Below are 23903 nucleotides of genomic sequence, written 5' to 3'. Positions count from 1 at the left end.
GACACTGGCAAAGTCATTGGGCTTGTCTGAGCCTTCTTGCCCAAGGTCACTCTTGCAGACAACACAGAGAAACGGGCTCTTCTAGGGTGCCTTATTTTTGGGTTCTGCCTGACACCGAATGAGGTGAACTAAAGAATGCTCAGGAAAGAGCTGAATCTAGAAGCAGCCTACCCGGCCAGCACATCAGCTCTTGGGACGCTCGGCACTGGTGCCTCAGGGCTGAGGTCCCAGGTGAGAGGGGGTCCCTCACAAACACAGTTGGACCTGCAGATACCTCAACCCCATCTTAGTCCCACCTCATGCATTTTAAACCTAAAGCCTTCTTTACCCCCGCACCTTTGAACACAGACCTAAGCCTCTTCCGTTCCCACACCAGGGAACTCTCTCCAAGAACCTGACTGCTCACTGATGGTGTCCTCTGAGCTGACACCACCATCCCCTTTCTAGTCTTCTCCACCCCTGGAGCTGAGACCTCCTGATCTGGGCAGGTCCCGTTGCCCCTCTGGTGTCCCTCCCTGGTCAGCCACCGCATTTCAGGATGCTGCCAGCAGCTCTACCTCTCCCACCAAGAACTATTCCCCAGCCCTACCCCAGAGGGGCTGGCAGCCACCTCGCGACCTGTGCAAGAGAGGAATGTCAGGCACGTCGTGAAATACAAGTCCTACTTCCCAGAACTGCCAGGCTCCATTAGCGCCGGAGGGGCCTGACAATAGAAGGGCTTTAGACCCCAAACCACCGCGCTGGCAAAGTCTCCCTTGCTGACAAACCACCCACAAGCTGAAACACAAGCCCAAGGCACGGCGAGGCATCCTGCGCCAGGGAGACGCAGGCAGACGTGCGCACATAGACACTCTTCTTGATCCGTTTTCAGAGAGGCTCCTTTCCCCTTCGTGAGGCACAGCTGTTTATTTGCTTTTTCAGTACTGCATCCTCAACCTGCCTTTAAAACTAAACCCAAGGCTCAGCTCCAAGGCACAGCACTAGCTTTGTTCCATCCCGCTGGCAAACGAAGCACACCTAGACAAGAGAGCCAGCTGAGACCGCGAGAGACGTCAGGCGAGTTATTAAACCCCAGTACTAACTGATTCTTCCTTAAAGTAGTATTCGATGCAGAAAAGTATAAGAAAATGGGTGTATAAAGATGCAAGGAGTCATTCCTAAGGTGTCCCAACACCAAATCTGTGCCTTCAAGCACCAGGTTTACATGGGCCTGAAGAGGCTTTCCTCCTTGACTTAGGGGACAGCGTCTTTTAACGCAAGGACAGATGAAGGCATGGGTCACGTCACCACGCAAAGAGCATGCAGCGCCCATCAGCAGGGGGAGATGAGGAGAGAGGGTCTGGTGAAGGCAACTTCATTAAATGGTGTAGCCGAGGGAAAAGAAAAATCATAATATAAATCCTGTTCATCCAGGACAGAGCTGAAATCCCTTCACGTGCCCAGAGAACACCCGAAACACCTTTCTCCTGGTCTCCTATTACTTTCCTGACAGCCCTGTGCTCCAGCAGCACCATGCTGGCTGCGTCTGCGGATGCAGGACACCCTGAACCCCTTTTTCTTCATGTGACAAGAGCCAGGACGCAGTGGACAGGCTCCAGTCCTGTTGGAAAGGCAATGCATGGTAGGAGCGAGCGACAACACAGGGCTGGGTCACTGCAGGAGTCCTGCCTCTCTGGACACTACCCAGAATATTGCTTCACCCTTTGAGTTCAGATATGGAAATTTAAAAATGAAGCGACAATTGAAAAGCAACAAGTATAGCATCATGTGCCGTTAAGAGCAGATCAGAATATTTCTGCTATTCCTTCACCAGTTCCCTACTTCCCCTCCACCCCCACCAAACTCCATGCAGCACAGCCCTTCAAAATGTCCACATCCAATACACTCAGCACTCACGCTATTTGGCGATGATCCACTTCGTAGAGTTTTTCAAGGTCCAGATACCACAAAAATAAACCAAGAAGAAAAAATGAAACACAGATTTGCCAATCATAGAAGGGGGAAAAAAAAAAAGGACATTAGTGTGTAATACACCATCCAAACAATGTGGGAGGAGGAGATACGCTCACAGATCGTAGATATCTTGAGAGAACAGCCTTGCAGGGGACTAAAGCCTTCTGTGCTCAGTGCAGTGTCATACAGTTGTGTCTACGCTAATAGGCTTTGCAGGTTTAGCAATAAGTAAAGCTGGACTCCAACGTGCAGTTCACTCCAGAGGTCATGAGGAAACGGTACAGGCATCTGCAGTTAACTGAAAAAATCAGTGGAATTATTCATGTGTAGAAAGTTACAGGAACTTGCATTTGGGAGGAAACAGGTACTTAAATTAATCCTTTCCAAATGAACATATGCAATAAAAATGGAATTAACGCCTGTGCAGATAAAATACCTCTGCTCCCTTACGTGGTGATGCTCGTATTGCATTTTCAGTTGCTCCTAATAAGATTCCTGATAGCTCTGAAAGCATTACGTCACCTCTGTAATGATGCAAAGAACTGTAAGTTACACGAGGCTTTACTTCTTCATCTTTTGGCATTGTAGTGTAGATAATTATACTCGTAAATAATCAACAGGATTCAGGAACCCTCTGGCCTGCAGGAGTCTGAACATTTTCTTAAAGGGGCAGAAGAATCCAATACCAGTATTTCCTTAATGGTGTGGTCAAAAATAACCTCAGTGGAAATGAGGAGGAGAAGATGGAGAGAGAAGTGGCTCAGAAATTGTGCTCAACAGGCCAGGGAGGGAAAGAGAGCTGTGAAGACCTCATCAGTGAGCAAAAAGCAGTTCACATTTAAACACAGAAGTTATTTTTAAAGCCCTGCAACTTGAGCGTTCAAACAAATATAATTTTACCCTGCATAATATCAACATCTAAACATGAATGCAATAACGGGATTTTATACAATTTTTAGACTTCTGACCCCTGAACACTTAACATCTATACAAGGCACATTTTAGTTTTCTCTGTTACTGTGTTTTTATTTGGTAGGAATGACAGTCAGTCCAAAAGCTTTTTTTTCCTCTCTTCTTCACCTTCTTGAAGACACGTTTATACTACGAACCATCTTCAGGATTTTTTCATCGTTCTTTAAAATATTAGCTTTTACAGCACGAATCTTGTCTTGCTCGTCTTTAATCAACTGTTCCAATTCAGCCAGGTCAGCTTTTAATGATTCTACAACACTGTCTGTGATGCTGAAAGAGACACAAAGAGCCTAATGTTATTGGAAACGTTATGCTGCTCTGTGTTACTTCAGCCTCCAAGAAAGCACATTCACTACCTGAAAGCTTGCAAAGAATTTCAAGTTGTTCCCACCCATCTGGAAAGAAAGTATTCTAAACTATTCTATCATTCTATGAAAAGCAAAGCTAAAAACATGGACAGAAAAGAGTTCAAGAGTAAACAGTCAGTTCTTGGCTAATCTAGCTTTTCTGCTAAATCCTCTTTGCTTTGCAGTTACTTCACCCCATGTTATGCGTATGTCAAACACGGCTTTCATTTTACCCAGGCAGAAGCTACAACCAGTTCGCCCAAGGATAAAGCAGTACACGACTCTGTGGGGCAGAACACAACACAAGGAAGTCGTGGAAGCCCCATCCCTGGAGGTGCTCAAGGCCAGGTTGGACGGGGCTCTGAGCAACCTGATCCTGTGGCAGGGGGGTTGGAACTGGATGTGCTTTAAGGCCCCTTCCAACCATGTGATGACCTTTTACGGGGGTCCCGTGGCCCCATCACAATACCCATGGTAATAGTCATCCCTCTGGGAGTCATTACAATGGCTTAAATGAGAGAAGAGTGTGGCAGAGAGGGACAAATCCAACCTCTGTGGAGGTTGTTGGACTGCTACCAGCTATTTCCTACAATAAACCAGCAATCCAGCAGCAGCTGCCAGCAGCACCAAGCTCCAGCAGGTAGATGCCTGAGGAGAGGCGAGGGACGTCCCCACTGGCTGCTGACAAGGGCAGGCGACCCCACACTGATAGGAAATCTAACAAACCACAAGTACACTGATGCATCTTAAGTGAATGAGGCTGTTTGGCTTTAAAACAAATGTGCCCCTTTCCGTAATGCTTTGCTGATCTTCAGGAACGCTGAACTGCCAGGGAAATGACAGACAGAACCAGCCTGCTGTCATTCTGGATTACCCAGTCACTTTGAGGACTCGTGAGGTAAAGTCTGCATCTCAAAATCATTTTGTTTTCCCCTCCTCTCTACCACATTAGCATAAAACACAAAAACATCAATAGAAATCACACTAACGTTTCCCCAGTGGGATGCTTCAATGGTCTTTCACAGAAGCAAAGACAGCAAAGACATGTATCCCAATTCCAGTACATATGGGAAGCATTGCCGTCATGCCTGATACTCTCTAATTCTTTCCTGAAGCACTGGACATGACGTAGCACTCCGCTGATCTGATCAGGATCTCAGATCAAGCTTTGTGGAGAGCTGGGATACGCTGTGGCAGTCTTAAGTCGCAACAGGACATCAAGTGGTTCTGCAGAGGGGATGCTACCCTGGCTGCAGCCTTGCACAGAACAGCTGGTCATTGTAAAGCTTGGTTTGACATAAATCTGCAAACAAAATCAGACAGGCAGCTCCTTCTTCCTACTCCCTCTCTCCTTCCGCAGAGGTGTCAAGGAGACTGTCTTGTCCTCGGCACACTTTGCCTGAGCACATGGGAGACGTACACATCCAGCGAAGAAGGTACAGTCACCGCGCTGGGAAATCGGCTGAAGCACAAATGACTTGTTTGGCAACGCCGAAGTGGATCTACTGAGTAAGCACACGCCTGGAGAAAGGCCTGAGACCTGCTCCCTGTCACTAGGTGTGGTGCGAGTGAATCAATGCCTCAGTTTCTCCAACCACAAAATAAAGCCAAACACCATTTCCTTTCTCTTTGCAGGGGTGGTGCATTCTGAGGCCAACCGCAGTTTTAAAGTCTGTCAAGGTTTTGGGACAGAAGGTGCTATGTAAGTGCAAGGAATTAACATCATTACACTTTATATGTGAACTAAAGCCCTAATTCCCACCCCAGCCCGTGGGCTAAGCCAGCAGCTGTAAATTTCCAACACTTAACACATTGCTACCTACCTAGATAGGGCTTAGCTAAGAATACCACACAGACTTGCTTCTGTAGGAACGAAGCACGTGGATTCCACGAGCAGCAAATCTATCTAGGCTGACAGTGAAGCCAAGGAGATCGATATCTAGCTCATGTTTAAGATCAGAGGACACACCACTGGAAGGGACGTTCTGCTTTCGAGGGGCATAAAGACCCTTGTTTTTATTAGGCACACTCCCTTCACTCTCCTGGCTTTCCAATGCTGTTTTTTTACCTTGGCACAGACAACAACAACTGTTCCTAATAACACCAGCACATGCTGAATCCGATGGCCCAAAGAGAGGCGGTTGTGATTCACAAACCCACTGCTAGGCCTGACTCAAAATCGAAGTTGTCTGCTAAGCTCTTTCCTCACTGCTCCTTATATATTTGTGAGAAGAAGAAAACAAAACATGGAGCCCTCTCCCCTCACATAAACGTTTGCATCTCTGATGTCACCTATACCATGTGAAATTGAGCTGGAAAGACCTTAAGACTTCAAAACACAATTCAGACCGAAAAAAAAAATTTCCCCAAACCACAAAAATGACTGAAGACAAACCTGCCTTGAAAAGTGAGCAAAACTCTCCGCTCTCCTACAACGAGAAGTCTGCCTCAAGAGACAAATCACACTTCGCCTGACCACGCTCACCTTTGCTCCTTCTGCAGAGCTTCTGCAAGCTGTCTGTTCTCGTGCCGCCACATCTGCCACTCGTTCTTCATGGCGTCCATGTCTTCCTGAATGTAATCCATGATCATGACCAGAGCAAGGGCACTCTGGCACTGCGTCTGAACAGAGAACTGAAACTTCTCAATTTCTTTGGCTACCAAGTCTCTCTCTTTCTTCCTAGCCGCTTCCGACACAAAAGGCTTCTCCTGATAGAAAAGATAAAGAAGGAAAGCATCAAAACTAGAAAAAACATTTCTTGCACATGAGGTATCGAATGAAGAACATTTGAGACTTGAAGCATCTGGAGAAACTTTTACGACAGGTTGCAGGGAAAGAGAAGGAAAAAAGCAACAGTCTAGAGACAGATGAGCGGAAAGGGTGTTGTATCTAAGTCACCTGCTACAGAGGGTGGCTGAAAAACTGCAATAGCAGCAGCAACATCAAATTGCTTTTCAGATCACAAGTGCACAGAAGTAAAATTAGTATTTGACCCCACAAATGATCTCACTGACGTTCTCATTCTTGACATGACCTTTCCCGAAGCAAGGAAACCCCCTTTACAGTCAGTCATGGTTTACTTCAACCTATTTCTATGGATTGAAAGGGATATTTCTGTGGCTAAATGTGGCATCGTTAAACAGAAGCTCTCAACGGACACGTAACACTTCTGTCATCCATCTGCCGCTGCCACTGTCTGCCAGCACGCTCACCACACCCCCATCCGTCCTTCCCTGCGCGCTCCATGGGGCTGTGCAGCATCACTTCAGAGCCCTGCACCAGCACTCGCTGGACTGGCATTCAGCCAATATTGCTGCAAGGCACAGAGCTTAATGACACTGAAAAAAAGGTCACGTTAAATGCTGGAGGAAGATGATCATGAAACCTGAAAGGCGGTAATTTGGAGAAGGAGAAGCATTCCCACTCATCACGAGGCTATTGCACCATAAACACCCACAGGACCTCCTCGCTACAGTGTTTTGCTGCTACTCAGGAGCTACAGCAAGTGCTGAAGGGCATAGCCTCCTTCTAGTTCTCTAAATAGGTCCCTCCGAGATTCTTCTCTCCCTCCACTGCCTGTATCGGAATTTTCAGCTCCTAATGCTGCCCTAATAATAGCACTTCATGCTCCACAGCTAAAATACGACAGCGGTTATTCCATGCCTCGTACTTCTGTTAACAGTGATTGTAAAATCATGCAGGCTGCACATGTGGCCTCAATAAACTCCACTACTCCAAACCAATTTGGTCTGGTGCGCACTTCCCTCATGTGGAGCCAGCAGAGTCCCTGTGGTCAATCTCCCAAAGCGTCCGAGCTTACTGCAAGTTAAACAGAGGGAAAGGGTTTCCTAAAGCAGCAGAGTCACCAAGAGCAAAAGGATGCCTTAAAAAGAGCAAAGCGATGCCACGTTACTAACACACCATAATAACCTTATTCCAGGAAAACCATCCCCAAAAACAAAAATCACCATTAAGGAAACTTCTGCTAGGTTTTTATTCTCCCATCAAGAAAAACAACCTGATTGTTCTTTCTTTCCAAGAGCCCTACAGGTCGAATTCCTCCACCGAGTTTTTCTTTAACACAGGCACACACACACAAAGCTTTAAGTATAGTTTATTTAAAGTAATTTTGGTCATTTAATGTATGCTGGAAAACTAGAAAGGTCTTTCCCTGCCACCTCAAACCACAGGATCAGCCAATCCCCAAGCACAGTTCCTGGTGGCTAAGTAAACACAGAGGTGGCAGTGTGCTTGTCTCTTGCTGGGCCACCAGATCTACCCCGCTGTCCCCTCCTGCCCTCCCACCCAACTGGCCTCTCTTCCTGTGTGAGCTGTGGGCTGTTTGTTCAGCTGCCTTTGGAGGCAGCAGGGACTACTGCCAAACACATTTCAGCAGCCCTTGGCTTGCTGATGAACTCAAATATATATATATATATTAGAAAAATACTTCTAAAGATTTGAAGGCTGAGATTTACTTAGGTCTGATGCTTGTGTTTTACCACACACGCAGCACACGGAAATTGTGGGACTTCTGAGTTCACTGTGATTTTATGATGTTAAAGTTGCTTAATTAGGAACTGTGCTGAAGGCACAAATGCTGCTGAACTTGTGACCTTTGCTTCCTAAGTCAATCCATGAGTGCTGGCTAAACTGTTAAAAATAACACTAGCCTTAACTCCTCCTCCCTCGACCCATACCTCTCTCTCAGAAGCAGGTGTCTCACTATCCTACCTTACACAAAACACGTTAGTTAGATACTTTCTGAATCCATCCATGTGCTCACTATCCTTTGTGAGGCAAAGATTAAAGGGCTGCTTCTTGGCCCATTTCATTCCCCAAGAGCCAGCGAGCACCCCTATTCCAACCACGGCTGCTTAGGGTTGAGCAGATCTCCCCCATGTGTTCTCCTCCTCGGCCGAGCTCTGAGCACAATGGCCAACGGTGTTCCCATAAGCGTCATCCCGATTCTCTCCTTGTTGATCCCGCAGCTCCCTGGAGAAGAGAGCATTTGCCCAGCTGCCCCCGAAGGCACAGATCACAGAACTGGGTCCTGCACATCAGCCCCTCACTGCAGCTCAGCACACATCGCAGCCTGACAGGAGTTTCTCTCCCAGAAATTCCCTGTTGCTCCGCTGCCTCGCTGCAGCTATTAAAGACGTATGAACAGACCTGCGCTCTTACAGCATTGCAAACTCTTTGCCCTCTACTCTAACTCAGGTTTCCTACTCAAGTTCTTACTGTACGTTGTGCTCCACCCAAGCCAGGGGGAAGGGTTAATCCATGGCACCATACTTCTCTCATGTAATTGGGAGGTTGCCTATAAAGAAAGTCACCTTCAGTTCAGCAGCAGAGTTGTATTGTATCCAACAGCTTTCCAGGAAGAAGTCCCATTGCCTTGTTTTCCCTCTCCTCCTGAGTGCACCCTTACCACTTTACTCCCTGCCATATATTATAAGAAGCCACAGCCAAGAACAAAAGGGAACTGTTTCAAATACAACTGTCTCGGAAGCGAGAAGACTCAGCCAATCCATTATCTGAGAACACAGTTGGGTGTGTGCAAACCCGAAGAATGCTTCATTTTCAATTTCCAAATGCCGAGTTCAACGTTTTATGTTCTTGTAATGCTGACATGACCTCCCTGATACCGCAGTCCAAGCAGCCACACTTCTCAACACCACCAAGTCTGGTATGAAAATGAAACAAGTGAAAATCCCACACTTCAGTAAACAAGCAAACCAGAATTGGATGCTTTAAAACACAGATCCAGCTAACAATTCTGAAGACTCCATGCGAAAATACACAGCTGCTTGTAAAGCTCAAGTGGAGATACACCACAGTGGAATATTTCCTATGAATCAGGAAGATGCCTTTACAGAATCACAGAATCACAAGGTTGGAAAGGACCCATTGGATCATCGAGTCCAACCATTCCTAACACTCCCTAAACCATGTCCCTCAGCACTTCATCCACCCGTTCCTTAAACACCTCCAGGGAAGGCGACTCGACCACGTCCCTGGGCAACTGTTCCAGTGACACTTTAATACACTTTAAAGTGTATTAATAAAGACGCAAAAAAAATATTTTAGTGTCCCTGTAACTCCAGTGTTCAATGCTTCACAACTGATGTATTACCTCATCCAAAGTAATTTCAACAACTGAAACCACTAAAAATCAATTAAATACTCTTCAGATTTCAATAGGTACATCAATAGGCTTGTTAGAAACCCCCATCTCTTTGAAACGCACATGGTAGGATATCGGAGTGGTGTAAGAACAGGCATCTCTCTAAAGGAGAAGCACTTAAATTTCAAGCTCCCAAGAAAAACTTGCCGACACCTGAAGATGCAGTAGCTCAGTCTGCATATTGTTGTCCCGCCTCACACAAGTTCAAAAACAACCATCAGTCCTTTCTTTCATTTCCCCAACACTCGGTACTGTCACGATGCCGCATTCCGTTTCCTGCAGTCCACCAGGAAGAGCTGAGCTCAGGACAGAGAATTACCACCACGGCGCACTCAGGCTTTGCCAGCGATTGATGGAATTCAGGGAGAAGAAAAAAACCATAGCGTCTGTTCTCAGTTTCAGTTACCATTACAGGTTATAATCTACGTGGGACGCTCTTAAATGACTGAGAACTATGGCAGACGGTTTATTACAACAGGCAACATGGGTGGTAAGAGCCCTGAATGCCACCTTTGCTCATTCTGCACAAACGTGTAACAGGATATATTCAGTTTTAAGAAGAATGCCAGAATCAGAATTGTTCCAGCCTATTTAATTAGGCCATTCACCTCAATGAACTCTCCTGTCACAACAGCCCAAGAATCAATAAATTATCCGCATTTAAAAGACTGTATCACTTCTGTAGTCCCAACACGCTTCCCTTCCTTCGTGTTTTTCATAAGGCACCAAGATAAATGTTTATTTTGGATCCCTGGGAACAAGTCTGCCTTTCCCATTACCTCAACGTGAGCAGAGCACAACGTGGACACGGATGCAGGAACCTGAGAAATTAAAAAGCAGGAATTTTCTTTTTCATCAATAATGGGGAAATTATCAACAGGGCTCCAGAAACCACCACATCTTCCTTGTATCTAATTTACCCTCACTACAGCAATTAGTGTAAATATTGCAGTGTGCACAGCTCCATAAAACGGATCATTCACAAGACATCCATTTCCTATAGCTGCGTTGTTGAGGGCATTGGAAGCGCATGACATCTATAAAGCTAAAGAAGTCATAAGGTATTCCCTCTGCCCCTGTCTGAAAAGTTTATTTCTAGAAACAGTACTTGCTTACTTTTATATCTGATATGCTTATTTATTTTACATATTTATATCTATTTATATTATTTTATATAAAAAATAAGTTTGCTTCATTTTTTAATTAACAGTTTTTAAATATGAAACAAATTATAACGAGCACCCACCAAGCACTTAATAGTTTCTTCAGCCCCTTTTAACTATCGTATTATGCCCCATTATGAAAACAGACCCAAGTAATCATAGTTTTATTGAGCTACACCATTTCCCTCCCACCTCTTTCTATAAGACAGGACAGAAACTTCATTTTGGACAAATAATTTTGATACATTCAATGCAAAAACAACAAGGTGGGGTTTTTATATTGTACAAAATATTTTTTGTTCATAATGGGTGTTTTCTTTTCCTGGTTTTTACAGAGTCTGCATTTTAAGTAGATTGTAACTATCCACTAGGGACCACCACAAGAAACTCTTTCACAGAAACACAGGGAAAACAGTAAATGTTAAATCATTTCAAATGAACACGATGCTTTGGCTGCCTATGCCAGGTACCGAGTTCAGTAACAGGCCAAGGAATCGGAGACACGATGTTCTTTACCATTAGCTCTACCAGAGTCAGTCTGACCTGCTGCTGAGTTGGAAAGCACCGAAAGGCAATAAAAAGAGGCCAGTTCTTCACAGAAAGGTTTTTTTGGGGTGGCGGGGGTGGTTTTTCTTCTTCCTTCAGCTCACGTTTGATACCTCTAAAAAGAACTGGACTTTCCAGACAGACAATACCCCCAACCGAGCCCCCAGTGCCAGTTTGCCTGCGTCCACATTCACTCCTTGGTGGGGAGAACCCGTTCATAAAACCTCAATTATTTGGTGCAGCAGGCTGAGCAGGCTCCGGCGAGGCTCACCAAACACACGCCAAGGGGCAAATCAAGCAGTAATTAATGACGGCAGAGACTGTTAACTCACCCACAATGACATACGGGGTGCCAGTCCTGCCCAGCTTTCCTTTTCTGCTCACGCTGCTGAAACTCTGGGCCCACAACCAAACTCTTTCCTGTTCAAAACCAATCTGCAATAAACCTGTTCCTTGTCTTAAACAACTCCTTTCACACAGTCATGCCCCACCCAAATCCAGTGATAAGCTCCCTAAAATACGGGACAGTCACCTGTACTGCGCCCTCTCCCAGGGATGGAAACCACAGCCGCCTCAATGCGCTTTTATACATCCTTCCTTCTCAACATATCCATCTGCCGTCTCACGTTGTGCTGCACTGACGCTGCCCCCACAGCAGAGGAGACCCTGTGTTCTTGTGTGCAAAGGGCACAGCGGAGGAGACGCGATGCCGGGCATATCACAAGAGTGACAAAAATCCTGTTCCCGTGCTCACAGCTGGTAACACAATTAGGTGGGGCCCCGGTGAGCCGGCAGCAGCGTAACAAGGACACTCACGCTCACACTCATTCATCCAGGGAGAGCTCAGAGCAGCCCTGCAGTACCGAAAGGGGCTCCAGGAAAGCTGGGGAGGGGGCCTTCATCGGTGCGCAGGGACAGCACAAGGGAGAAAAGTTTTAAGCTGAAAGAGGGGAGATTCAGATGAGATGTTAGGAAGAAATTTTTTTCTTGTGAGGGTGGTGAGGCCCTGGCCCAGACTGCCCAGAGAAGTCATGGCTGCTCCATCCCTGGAGGGGTTCCAGGCCAGGCTGGATGGGGCTTGGAGCAACCTGATCCAGTGGGAGGTGTCCCTGCCATGGGGGGCTGGAACTGGATGGGCTTTAAGGTCTCTTCCATCCCAAACATTCTATGAATGTAATAACCAATCTGCTAGGTGCAGTTCTCATTTTTCAGGAACTGCATGCTTGCACCGAAAACTTCTCACTGCACCTTCAATCAGATCACTCTGATAACGTCACACCGTGAACTGAGCTGGCACGCAAAGATGAAAGCCCTTCTGTAGGTTACTCCTATTAAATATTACTGTCAGCATTTCTTACGGGCGAGATGCTGAGGAGCTGTGGTCTTGAATGGTGAGACCCTTCGAAATACTTAAAAGGGTGGGACATCCAAACACATCTGGTTAACATGACACATTGCTAATTGCACTGACTGGGGGGGACACCCAGTGTCCTGCGGCTGATGGATTAATGTAAAAGTCAGCGACCTGAAGAACTTTAAACAAACAGAATCAGCAATGATTGTATTTGTTCTAAGCTTAGAATCCCATGCTTAATTTCTCACATTTGTAATTCAAGTTAATATTATCCAGGTGCTGAGCTATTTCATGTCACTTGTTCCTAGCAGAAACCTCAAAGCTGCTTCTTTTCTGAAGCCCGTGAACTGTATTTGGTAGTGCAAAGATGGGAATTCTGTGATCCCACTTGCTTACACTATTTAATAACCTGCCCGCATTTTCCACACATCAAATAAATGGAGTGGAATACAAAATGTAACATCTGTTTCTTTCTCTGTTTAACATTAGAGGGTTACAATCTAAACAAATACATTTAGGAAGTCTTTTTAGGAATTTGTTAGGCTGAACACAGCTAATCAAGGCAGCAAAATCTTGTGTATTCCCAGAGTGACCTCTTTGTTTGACCTGCAAATTGTGTATATTATTTTAAGTTTCTGCACATGCAAAACCTGGACGATGAAAGTCCCCATCTTCTTTCCTTTCTCCTCCTTTCTCTTTATTGAAACTTCTTAAAAAGCAAATGCATGCTTGGGAAATGCAGCACATAAAAGGTTTTAGAGGAATGCTCCGAAGCAAATGAATGCTCCTCAGCAGTCAGCAGTTAGAAGTGTGAAACATCCCCAGGAGTTCACCAGACCTACGTTTGGATTATGTATTAATTCACTAACTTAATCTAATTTCTAGTTGATTAATCCATAATAAATCAAGCAGATCATTAATCAGCTTATTAATAAAGTATAAGCCCAAAGTTCCAGCACTCAGACTACAGACATTTTTTCTGCCTTCATTTCCCAGCTGGCAGCAGAACCAGGCTTCAAAAACTAATGAGTATTACTAGGAAAATATTTCATTAATTTTGTATGTATTGAATAGTTTAACAAAATGAGGGAAGAGGAACGTTCTTACTGACAAACACAAGGAGAACCTTCATTTCATCATAATTAACTCCCCAAAGCAAATATTCTTCCAAATTTTCACTGAACTTTTGGTTACCCTGCTGCAGCAGACAGAAGTACAATTACCTGAAGGCCAACCATATCCTGGGCTCATCAAAAAAGGCATGGCCAGCAGGGCGAGTGAGGGGATTCTCCCCTCCACTCCTCTCTTGTGAGACCCTATCTGGAGTCCTGTATCCAGTTCTGGAGCCCTCAGCACAGGAAGGACATGGATCTGTTGGAGCGAGTCCAGAGGAGGCCATGAAGATGATGAGAGGACTGGAGCAGCTCTGCTATGAGGACAGGCTGAGAGAGTTGGGGTTGTTCAGCCTGGAGAAGAGAAGGCTCTGGGGAGACCTTATAGTACCTGAAGGGGCTACAGGAAAGCTGGAGAGGGGCTCTTTATCAGGGAGTGCAGGGACAGGATGAGAGGGAATGGCTTTAAATTGGGAGCAGGAAGATTTAGATTAGACTTAGGAAGAAATTCTTCACGATGAGGGTGGTGAGACCCTGGCACAGGTTGCCCAGGGAAGTTGTGGACGCCCTGTCTCTGGAAGTGTTCAAGGCCAGGTTGGATGAGGCATTGAGCAGCCTGATCCAGTGGGAAGTGTCCCTGCCCATGGCAGGGGGGATGGAATTGGATGGGCTTTAAGGTCCCTTCCAACACAAACCATTCTATGATTCTAAGATTTTACTCTCCGATGCATAATGCATTTTTGGAATACAGTTGCACACTGATGTTGACGATATTCCTTCTGGAGAGTGTGATGGAAAACCAATTAAATAAAAGAGCTGTCAGTCTGGGGAGAAACAGTCCAGTCTCAGACTGAGACTGCTTCCCAGCAGACTGCGGAGCTGGACCTGGCACCAAACTTACAGCCGTATGAACACCCCACCCTGGCCAGAGTTCCCTGACCCATTCTCACAGTCCCGTGAGCATCACAGGACATCGGTCCACCTGCCTGCCTACACCACTTGGCAGGAAGACAGCACTTGAAACTCTTCCTTCTTTTTAATTACTTTTGCTGCCTTGTTCCAAAGGGATTCCACAGACCAGGAACTATTCTTCCCAAAACTGCTGGGCTGCAGTCTTGCAAGGAAAAGTTCTGCTGCCATTCTCATTGTCACGTTAGGAACATCCCTCAGAAATGAGACATGCTCATGATGCGAGGGGCCACATGAGAATGACAGACCACACCTGCTACCTCTCCATATCTTGTCCCTGAAATATTCCCAGAGGCAATGCCACGTTGGAAATGTATTTTTGACTGTCACCTGTGTCACAGTATCTCTACCCTCTAAAATAATTCCCAGGATTCAGTCATGTCTCCAGCTCATGCTTTCTAAACTACATCTGTCAAGTCCCAGTCACTAACTCTGAGCATTTTAAATCATCTTTTCCATCGATTTTTTCCTCTGCTTTCAGGAAAACTATGCTTCTCCTCTTTGCATCACAACGACTTCCTCAACATAATTTGGAAAGCAGCAGCAGCCAAGAGAGCGACTGCAGCAGCAGCCGAGAGAGCAACTGCAGCAGCAGCAGCAGCCAAAGAGAGCAACTGCAGCAGCAGCCAAAGAGAGCAGCAGCAGCAGCAGCAAAGAGCAACTGCAGCAGCAGCAGCAGCAAAGAGAGCAACTGCAGCAGCAGCAGCAAAGAGAGCAACTGCAGCAGCAGCAGAGAGCAACTGCAGCAGCAGCAGAGAGCAACTGCAGCAGCAGCAGCAGCCAAGAGAGCAACTGCAGCATCAGGCAGCTGCTGGGCTAGGAGAGCAGGTGATATTCCAGCAGCTTTTGTTGTAGGCAACTTCTCACGTGATGGACTGGGAAGTCAGCACAGTTTTTTCCAGAATTAGTTGCCTATTACAGTGCTGCTAACACGGCTCAGTGCTTCAAAAGATGCAACAAAAGACAAACAAGGACCGAATGAACATTTCAGACTGGAAATGGGCAATAGGCCTAAATGGTTATTGTAGAAGGGCACAATTGTCCGTGTGTATTTAAAAAAAATCTAAGGGGTCAGAAGGGAATCGTTCTAGTTACTGTTATTCAAAAAAAAAACCCAGAAAATTGTGCACAAACAGGAGAGGGCCCTTCCTGAACACAAAGCCCACTGTCCCTTTCTGTGCCCAGTGCTGCAGTTGGCAGGACAGCACCCAACAGGGCAGCCTCCAGCACAGCTGCGCACTGGGAGAGGATGTTATTAAATGCAGTTACCACCAGAAGGTCCTCTCGAGACCGATTCCAGAGCTCCACCTAGCAATAAAACCAGGAACAGCTGCAGCTCCTGTTCTCCCAACACCCGCTCAACGTGCACTCTGGCATCCGCTTCAGAGCTACTGCATCAACAGACCAGTACCAACTCTTTCACCTTCTTTTCTCCAAACAGTTATATAAAGACAGAACTTACTCAGGCACACAAATTTTCACACCAGATATATTCACCAGAAATAACTGACAGTGTTTCAATGATTGGCACACGGACATCACGAGCCGCACGTTCATAATAAATGGTATCTGATTCAGCAAGCTGGATAAAGCTTGCACTGTTCATCATGGATTACGAGCAGGAAACTAAAGGTGTTTTCCTATTTTAAGGATTAATTTTCTTCATTAACATCAGCCCTTGCAATACATGAAAGGAATTTCTTCCAGCCAAGCAGGCCTGGAACTCAGTCAGTCCCAAACTTCAGATAGAAAAGATACTGCTGCAGATTATAGAGGTGATTATAAAGTTGTACAGATTCTAGATAAGACCAGGTTTTTAAAACATTCTACTGTCTACACGGTTTTAGTTCCACAGGGATATTTCTTTCCTTCTGTACCCTTTGCTCATATCCTACCATAAGGTCATTACTCACTGCCAAGTTACTGCAGTGGATAAAGCCAAAAGAGAGTCCAGGGGCCAAAGCTGCAAAAGTCACTGCTGATTTCAGGCAGTTACTCAGAACAGCCTGACGCTGCGTGAAAAGCCGGACTCTCGAGGTATGAGATGCAGCCTTTTAGAACAGTATGCCAAGCTACGCATCACACCTGGAAAAGAATATAGGTAGTAAAAACCTACAATACTGAATTAATATTGAAAAAAAAAAGAGAAGATGTGATTGGAACTGCAGATCTAAGAGCTGATGAAAAGCATTCACCTTTTCAAACCACTATGCACCTGTCTGTGTTTTAATAACAGCACTCTGCATTGCATTCCTCAGTGCCTCCTCACCAGCACAAACTAGCCGAGTGATTTAGAAGCTTGCCAAAGGGCTGATGGATCATTAAAATCCATCTAAACCACTCTGCCTTTTGCTGCTTCTTGTGACGTGAGCTTTGCAAGAATGAAAAAGCAAGAGCTCTCCAGTTTTAACACAAAGACACTGACATCAGGAGGGTTCAACCTTCTGCTTTTTATTTGCACTGCTCGAGCCTTTCTAGTCCCTTTCTAAACAAGCAAACCAAACAAAAAAACCCAAAAGAAATCAACAAACCCCCCCCCACACCACAACAAAAACTTCCCTTTCCCAACTACTGATGGTAGAAAAAAATCAAATCATATCAAATCAGAGACCTTGTTCTGGGAAACAGAAGAATAGGTTAAAAAAGGCTCCCTGAAAACCTGTACTAAATACTGAAAAACCCCAAACCATAATAATTAAAAGTGACAAAGAGAGTGCTACACAGGGAGAGTAACGACATCTGACAGACTAATGGGGGGAAAAAAAAGCAGCAAAACATATTAAGGAGGAAAACTGGATCATAAATCGGAAAAACATATTTAAGGCAGAGAAAAAGGTCCCCATGACAATACTTAATATTCACAGTTCTGTGAAGGCCATTATCATCTTACCCTCTCTGTCATCTTTGATAATTTCTGTGATGCCTCATAATCTTTCTTCGTTTCTAGGATTCTTTTTACAAGTCCACCTGTTGAAAAATCAGTACATTTCTCAGCATTGTTTTTTTCAAACATTCAGAAGACAAAACCAAACCCAAATGCTTAATTTGTTTTAACGTAAAAAAATTTTTGAGCAAATTGAACAGCATTTTCTAACATATTTTAATTAATGAGATGCATGGTATTTGGCATTTGATCTATTTTCTCCAGTGTCCTCTAAACCAAACTGTACCATCAGTATTGTTTACTGAAGGACTGTTGGTGCAGAATGAGACCTTTGAGCTGTATTAACACAAAGGCTTTTCCTTTGCACCCCCCTTTTGGAAGAATTCAAGAACTGCATAATAGGTCGGTAGGTAGATTCCTTTGCCACGAATTTTTGGATGCAGATAATTACATCTGCCTAAATCACATCCAGTGTAACCATAATGGAAGTCCCTAAATCAAGAGATCTGAGGTCACAAGTAGGCATGAAATCTAGTTAAGAACCAGTCCATTAATTTCTTTAAAAGCTTTTCTGTAACTTGTCCTGAACAGCCAATCTCATCTCATTTTTGAGAGCTGACAAGCTGTACCTGACACTCAAACAAACATTAATTTATGACTTCTATGCAGAAATTTAAATCCTGCTGACATTAAAGATGTATAGAAAATTCGTACTTAACAGCAGTTGCAAATCCAGCTGCTCAAGCAAACAAGAGTGCATTTTAGAAATAATTTCTGTTTTTCTTGCAGAAGTTGCAAGCTCCTACCATCAGGAGGTATTTTGCTGCTTTATTCAGCATTTTAAGTGTTCAGCACTTGGTTTAAACCCATGATTTTATTCTAAATATATTCAAATATATGTAAAAGCAAACATACCATGCTTGTCATCCTCAACTAGCTCCACTTCTGGCTCCTACACAGGCAGGAAGAGAGCTTTAGTTGCAATAAGTTGGCATTGCTATAATATACAACTATTCAGAAATACTCAGCTAGAAGCTACTTAACAAGTTATAAAGAAAGTATGGAAAAAAGTTCTATTATTTCCAACACAGACCATTTCTATGTTCGGCATTTCTGGCAGTGTCGGGGCTGCCTCCACCACAAACTGGTCATCGTCATCATCAGAAACCTGCTGATCCATGATCACGGTTGAGACTGGTTTACCACTCCCACTCCTGAAAGACACAAAACCAAATGAAAACTTATCAAGATCTGTCCAAACCTACTCAGATCTAGAAGAGGCAGCAGTTCCCTCCCTCCCACTAAGAGCACATCAAATTGTCATTTCCATTCACAGGCCATCTCTGAAAAAAGCCACCCTTCCCTCATAAAAAAAAAAAAAAAGTACATTTTCTTTATAAACACATTCCTTTAGTGATTGGCACTGATCAGAGATAAGTTCAGACATTTTGGCCATAGTTTCAAACGGCTGTTTCAGCCTTTTCTGAGCATGGGATACTCGCTGTACGTCTGACAGATCTCTTCTAGTGGCAATTTAGATGAACATTCTAAGGTTATATGTTTCAAAGTTCCAAAAGGCAGAATACTTATATCATATTTTTGAACTTCCAGATGTGACCACCAACCACAGCTTTTAAATAATGCACTGGATTTGCAAAAAAAAAGAAAACAAATAAAGACGACTAGAATTTTCCAGTCTGAATCAACGAGCAGTGAGGTGACGCACCCTAAAGCTGTTCACAGCAGCAGGTGAGGCACGGGTCTGACAACACTGTGGCACCAGAGCTGGAAACATCTGCTCTGCATCTCCTGCATCCCTTACCTTTCTAGAGGTAAGACCTCTGCGCTTTCTTGACGTTTTACTCGGGGTGGTGCTGGTCTTGCACTGCTAGGACGGGGAATACGTCTGCAATAACAAAAAGAGGCTTTTTCACATATGCTATCAAAGGAAGCCTCACACGTCCTCCAAAGGAACTGACACGTACAGACAAGAGTTGAGTAAATTACCCAACACAGCAACACTGAAAACCTCCCCAGTATACAATCCCATATCACAGTAAGTGCTATCCTAGTAGGAGTCCAGGGAAATCTAGAAAACGTGTCCTCGACCAAAGAAAACTGTGATTCCATGAACAAAAGGCCTCTAGATTCGTCTCACTAAAAAAGTCACCTGTACACCACACAGTTATTTATCATTAACGATGGATTAAGAAAATAAGCCTGGAACACTTCACAATGTTAAAGTTTTCTTAATAGAAGAAAATGAAAGTGAATAAAGGGAACCATACATGGGATAATACTTATGGTTTGGTAGCACTTCCAGAAACATCCTGATCCAAGGTTCCCTGCTGTTTTTAGAGGGACTGGCTGTATTCCCTCCACAGACATCACTGTTTGATTTAAGCAGAATCAAGGATAGGAACGAACCTTCGGACAGGCTGGGGTGGAAGATCATTAGGTACTTCACCATTTTCAGACACTACAGGCTTTTCTGGAGCCACGTTCTCCGCTTCTTCTTCTACAAAACAAAACAAATGCACAATTTTGGCTGAGCTGGCAAGGCAAATATAACTTTTCTTACAACAGGATTTTGAATGTTATCCGCACTGTACTTGAATGCACGCTCGTGAAATACATCACATGACAAACTTCTAAAATCAGAAATAAAATCTTATAAGCGCATATAAAAGTTCAATAACTTGTGAACTTGCAGTTTTTAAACATCTCTGAGCATTCACAATTCAAAAGGGACACTGAAAAAAAAAAACTTTCCAACTTTCTTTATTTTCTACTCGTTTCTAAACATTGTCAAATTCCCTCATCTGTGCAAATGACATCATCTCACTCAATTCTTCCATGGTTTCATGATAATATTTGCAATATTTCCAGCTGCTTATTGTAAAAAAATCATAAGAGGAAAAGTTGTATTAAAAGCCTGATATTCTCTATTCTGGGTGGGGTTTTTTTAAGATTTTATTTCTTTACCTTCCTTTTTTCTTCTTAGTAAACCCTGGTTCGAGCATGGGGTTGGACTGGCTGACCTTCACCCACCCCTTTCAACCTCAAGGAGTCTACAATTCAAGGATGAGAGCTGCTTCTGTAACCCCACCATAACTAAGACCACCATAGGGTTTGACCCCATTTGCTATTTAAATCAGACAGAAGCAGCTTAATCGCTCCTTCCCAGCTGATCAGTCCCCACCAAGTTACTCCGACTGGTTCAGTGTGGCTACTGATGTGAATCCGGCCCTGCCAAACTCAGCTCAGACCACTCTCTATAGCGGAAGAGAGCAGGATTAAAGACATCTTTGCCTTGCCAACCTAACCGTGCACGGTTATGGACTTCATTCACCACTTTCTGCTTTAGGCTATCTCCAAATAATTTCCGTAGGTAAAAAACATTCCATATTCATGGATTTCACCTGGAAAGCTTGAGCAGATGAACATCCCGTCAGTAAGTATTTCTTCCATGTAATGCTACACACATAAATACACGTATGTAAATACATGTAATTAACTGCTATGTTCATTTTTCCCTCAGTTTTACTGGAATAACCATCATGCATCAGCCAGTCCTACAGCCTTTAGTACAGCAGCGGCCACTATGTTAAGGCCAAGCCAGGTCCAAGTCAGAAAGTAGCGGCAGCAACACGGCACCGCTACGAGCTTCCTGCGCTTCCCTGGGTACCGAATCAGCATCTCCGCCTAATGGATGCCAAAGGGTTTTCAAAATTTCCCTTCCAAACAGCAAAATGAATTTTCCCACATGATAGAGCTCACAAAACTATGAAGGAATAAAAACCAGAGGCCTGCTCCTTAATAAAACATTAGATTTTGCATAAAGGCTTTGCTCAGAGCCTGCACACACAACCACAGGAGCTGGGACAGACTCTGGGTACTCAAGTAAGTCAGACTGAAGGAAGAACTTTCTGGCAGTCCCTGTGCAGAGAAGCTTAGGGAGCTGTGTAAGCCCATCCAGGTTTTTTACTTTTCAATGTAACACACTTAGCCTGTTAATAGCACAGCTTTGCTTCTGCTGGAAAGCCATCACTAACCTGTAGTACAGCAGCTTTCTGGGAAGCATGTACAGTCCTCCCGTGCCTCTCTATACATGCAAGTCCTGGAAAACAACACCTGCAAGAACCAACTCTTTTGTTTTCAAAAGGACAGCTACTACCAAGCGAGGAGTGCAACCCGCGGAAGGAATGTAGCTTTAGGAGCAGGTATCAGCCACAGTCAAGGTCTCAGCTGATTTCTTGCTACATCCCAACATGCATCACACTGACATAACAGCTGCTCATGAGATAGACAGTCAACTTTCAGGGAGTCCTGCCAGCATTCATTTACTTTGTGTGCTAAAAGCACCTCTAAACTCTTCTTTGCAGCCCCACAAAAGCAGTGACAAAGCAGTGACAGCAGCGCATTGCTGCCACACCTGCACAGAGCACAGAGCTGCACAGGCACCTCACAGGTGCCTGATTTCCATATTCACTGTCTGTCACTGACCAACTTAGCCAGCTATTCAAGGAAAGGTTCGGTGGATTGCTTTCTCTTATAACGTGAACAGAAGCCACAAACACACTGAGTAATAGGAGAGGGAAACGATGTCATGTACTGGCATTAAGAAAATGGAAAACCTATGTTTTATTAAACTGGTTGTTGCAATAACTACCTGTAATGTACTGCAAAACATTCCCCACAGGTTCTGCTTATTTTCAAGTTAGAGCCCATAAAGTGCTCATAAATATGACTTCTTTTTTTTAACCGGCTAACTCAAAGCACAAAGCATTTTCATTGATGGTTTTTGTATTCTTTTAAATAGAAGCTACTTGGACGAAGCCTACTCAAAGCATTCAAACACAATCAAATTATGTTTCGTTACAGTTTAAAAATTCAATAATTCATAGCATTAAAGGAAATAACCCATTAAACTACCAGGTGCTTTGTCTATTAAAAAGCTCTGTTTGCTCTAATAGAAGTATCAGAATGTTCAGTGCTGTTCTTTTCTCACTCTATTGTCACACAAACCATTCTGGGATTCTATGATCACCAAAACTGAGAAGATATACTGCATCAGTGAAACTCCTAGACAAGCTCATTTTACCATTTAATATGGTTCAGAAAAATCTTACATAACCACCAGTGTATGAAAAAGCCTCCTGCAGACCTACACATTACGGAAAGACCCTCAACTACAACTGTTCCTCCCTTCTTGCCACAGTGGGTTGCATTTACATGCAAGTATCTAAAGAAACTGGAACCTAAGTAACTTCAGGGTGCAGCAAATAGCTGAGGCAGGCCAAAACACCCTCTTGCCAGAAAGCTTTAAATATATACATGTTATTAAAGAGCCTGCCATGGACTAGAGAGGATTCCAAATGGAGGACACCAAGGGAGAATAACTGCTATCCTTACAAATCCTCATCTATAATGAAAAATCAAAACCCGCAACAGAAAGGTTCAGAGCCTCAATGCTCAGAAACACAATATAAGGCTGATGCAGAATGTATTGTTAGAACTCCAAAAGATTCAGGAAAATAAGTTTATTGCAGCCAGTAAACAATGTTCTTAATATCCTATAAATGATTCTTCCTTTGGAAATTTTCAAAACTTTCACTTGCAGTTAAAGACAAGAGAACACAGCAAGAAAGGAAAGGTGAGCACTCAGTTACAATTACTGCCAAATGTGCATCTAACTTCGCCATCTGCAATGACTGTTCTTATCAACTGTCGTAATTGATTATACCCTCTAACTATGAAAGTAATTACATGTATGAATGAGAACTCCATCTTGATAAGAACTCACTGAAAATTAAGGCTCATTGGTGCACTCATACGCTACGCTATCTTATTGAATAAACCTGAAAAGAAAGAACAGCCAATACAATATTTGATTCTCATGCCACTTGAGTATTCAATCCAAAACCTTAATGAATCTGAGGCTACCCCCAGATTAGAAATAAAGGAATGTAAAGTTATATTCCGTAACAGATACATTCCAATAGACAAAATTGCTCCAAGAGATTAAAGGGAATTAGCGTGGAAGTTCTTCCTGTTGTATAAGGCCACAGAAATGTCTTGGCCAACCATCTACGTTTTATTAGACTGACAGAGCTGGAGGCCCTGAAGGCCACAGGTGGACTGGGAAGCAGCCTCTGACCTCCCACAAACGTGGTATCAACTCTCTCACCTCACTCAAGCATCTGGATCAGAAAAAAACAAAAATGCAGCTTTTGCTAAAACCTCAGTTCTTCCTCCTACATTTTGCTTCCATGGCTTCATGTATCCTGTAGCTGAATACAAATACCTCATTAATAATGTATGTCTTGGGAGCTGTACTCAACTTGAAAAAAATAGAGAAATAAGAATACAGAACTGGAATTTTCCTCCAAAATCCTGTAAAACGCAAACACTAAGT

At 44.0% G+C, this 23903-nt stretch overlaps 1 protein-coding gene across 1 annotated transcript in view; it reads right to left on the bottom strand.

Moving 5' to 3' along the window:
- Positions 1–23903, bottom strand: part of TRAF3IP1 (TRAF3 interacting protein 1) — a 58373-nt gene that overhangs the window by 12913 nt on the left and 21557 nt on the right. Inside the window, exons 9-15 of the mRNA XM_054069294.1 lie at positions 19913–20003; positions 19308–19391; positions 18579–18699; positions 18401–18437; positions 17492–17568; positions 5758–5981; positions 1897–3195 (exon numbers count right to left, since the gene is read on the bottom strand). Of these exons, the coding sequence (XP_053925269.1) occupies positions 3030–3195; positions 5758–5981; positions 17492–17568; positions 18401–18437; positions 18579–18699; positions 19308–19391; positions 19913–20003 (800 nt within the window). The 3' untranslated portion in view covers positions 1897–3029. The remainder of the gene's footprint in view (positions 1–1896; positions 3196–5757; positions 5982–17491; positions 17569–18400; positions 18438–18578; positions 18700–19307; positions 19392–19912; positions 20004–23903) is intronic.

This window comes from Cuculus canorus, chromosome 6 (assembly GCF_017976375.1).
Source record: "Cuculus canorus isolate bCucCan1 chromosome 6, bCucCan1.pri, whole genome shotgun sequence".
NCBI lineage: Eukaryota > Metazoa > Chordata > Aves > Cuculiformes > Cuculidae > Cuculus > Cuculus canorus.
The sequence above is the reverse complement of the archived record's forward strand: the minus strand, read 5'-3'. Positions and strand labels throughout refer to the sequence as shown.